Raw genomic sequence first — 1,451 nt, 5'->3', positions numbered from 1 at the left:
GTAATCAAGCATTGGAACGGCCTACCCAGAGAGGTGGTGGATTCACCATCCCTGGAGGTTTTTAAGCAGAGATTGGATGTGGCCCTTAGTGCCATGATATAGTAATTGGAGTTGGATCAGGGGTTGGACTTGATGATCTTGGAGGTCTTTTCCAACCCAATCTATTCTATGATTCTATGATTCTATGATCTCAATGCCAATTTTTAGGGCTTACCCCCTCTTTGTTGGGAAGCCCCCTCTCAGTGTTGAGAATCCAGCTTTAGGTTGGCCAAACACCTCCCCCTATTTCTCATACTCCTAGGCTTTCACAAGGTGACATACACTCTCTTTTGTGGTACTTTTAAGCAGAAAAGAACTTGGGTCACCCTAATATCTGAAGTAGCAGTCAGCCTAAATATTGGCTTCCAGTTTTAAATAAGCTGTAAATTTTACATAGAAGCTGTTAAGATCTGTTAGTTTGCGTTGGGAAGGAGTCAGAGAGGAAAAAGAATGTGTTCTAGGAGATGTAGGGAAGGAGTGATACAGGACACCATCAAACTTGGTCCAGCAAGTTCATCTGGTAGCCACAGAGAGCAAAAAATGCCATCTCTCTGTCTGGGAGGAGCATTGGTGAAAGAAAGGACCCCATGCCTGACAGTAGATAAATTATTGGAAAAGGAGAAGGGGGACTCTTTGAAATGTATTTTGCATCCTTATCTGAAGCATTTGGTATGCTTTGCTAATTAAAACCTATATGATGCCATTAAATCTCTGTAGATAAACAGACTTCTGATCACATAGCATTGATCATAGAGGATGAGCCAGACAAAAAGAAGAAGGATAAGACATTGAAAAGGAAACAGAAGGAAACTCCAAACTTAGCAACACTGCAGGTAAGAGAGAAGTAAGACTAAGAGGTAAGGCTGTTATTATTCACTGTCTCCCCAAAATTTGACATCAGCAATTGAGTTTGGCAAATCCTCCTAAAGTTTGTTTCAGGCACTTCACAATGAATAAAGCACACTAAATGATAGTGAGGCGATAATGCACTTCAGCACAGGGAACCCAGAGGAAACCATGCATCTCATAGGATGGATGTGGTCCACTTGGTCTTAGACATTCAATTTATTACTATAGACAAACCCAGAGAGACTTCAGTGAAAATTTAGTGTTGTTGTTTACATGTTAAATACTGAAGCTGGAAATCCCAAATTTCATGTTGGAAGTATTACAGACTATTAAGAATTACTTAAAAAAGAGTATGGAAAACATTGCTGCAATCACTCGTGCATTCTCCCTGATGGGAGATAATATTGAGCTCACATTAAATTTGGTTGGGTAGTGATAGAAGGATTTCAAAGAAAACTATATGGGTCATGCAAAATGACTGGAGAGATGGGAGATTTGAAAAGTTTAGAACTCTTTGGATTAGATTGTAGCTGAATAAAGGGGAACTCGAAACTGCTGTTTCC

The 1,451-nt window shown here is 40.0% G+C and overlaps 1 protein-coding gene across 1 annotated transcript in view; it reads left to right on the top strand.

Annotated features, from left to right (window-relative positions):
• Positions 1 to 1,451, top strand: part of LOC114066673 (fer-1-like protein 6) — a gene marked incomplete at its 5' end in the record, with an annotated part of 33,513 nt that overhangs the window by 4,678 nt on the left and 27,384 nt on the right. Inside the window, one exon of the mRNA XM_027901535.1 lies at positions 765 to 872. Coding sequence (XP_027757336.1) covers positions 765 to 872 — 108 coding nt within the window. The remainder of the gene's footprint in view (positions 1 to 764; positions 873 to 1,451) is intronic.

The sequence above is a fragment of the Empidonax traillii genome, unplaced genomic scaffold (assembly GCF_003031625.1).
Source record: "Empidonax traillii isolate 1590-97213 ecotype Southwest subspecies unplaced genomic scaffold, ASM303162v1 scaffold796:size359387, whole genome shotgun sequence".
In the NCBI taxonomy this organism is placed as follows: Eukaryota; Metazoa; Chordata; class Aves; order Passeriformes; family Tyrannidae; genus Empidonax; species Empidonax traillii.
The sequence above is the reverse complement of the archived record's forward strand: the minus strand, read 5'-3'. Positions and strand labels throughout refer to the sequence as shown.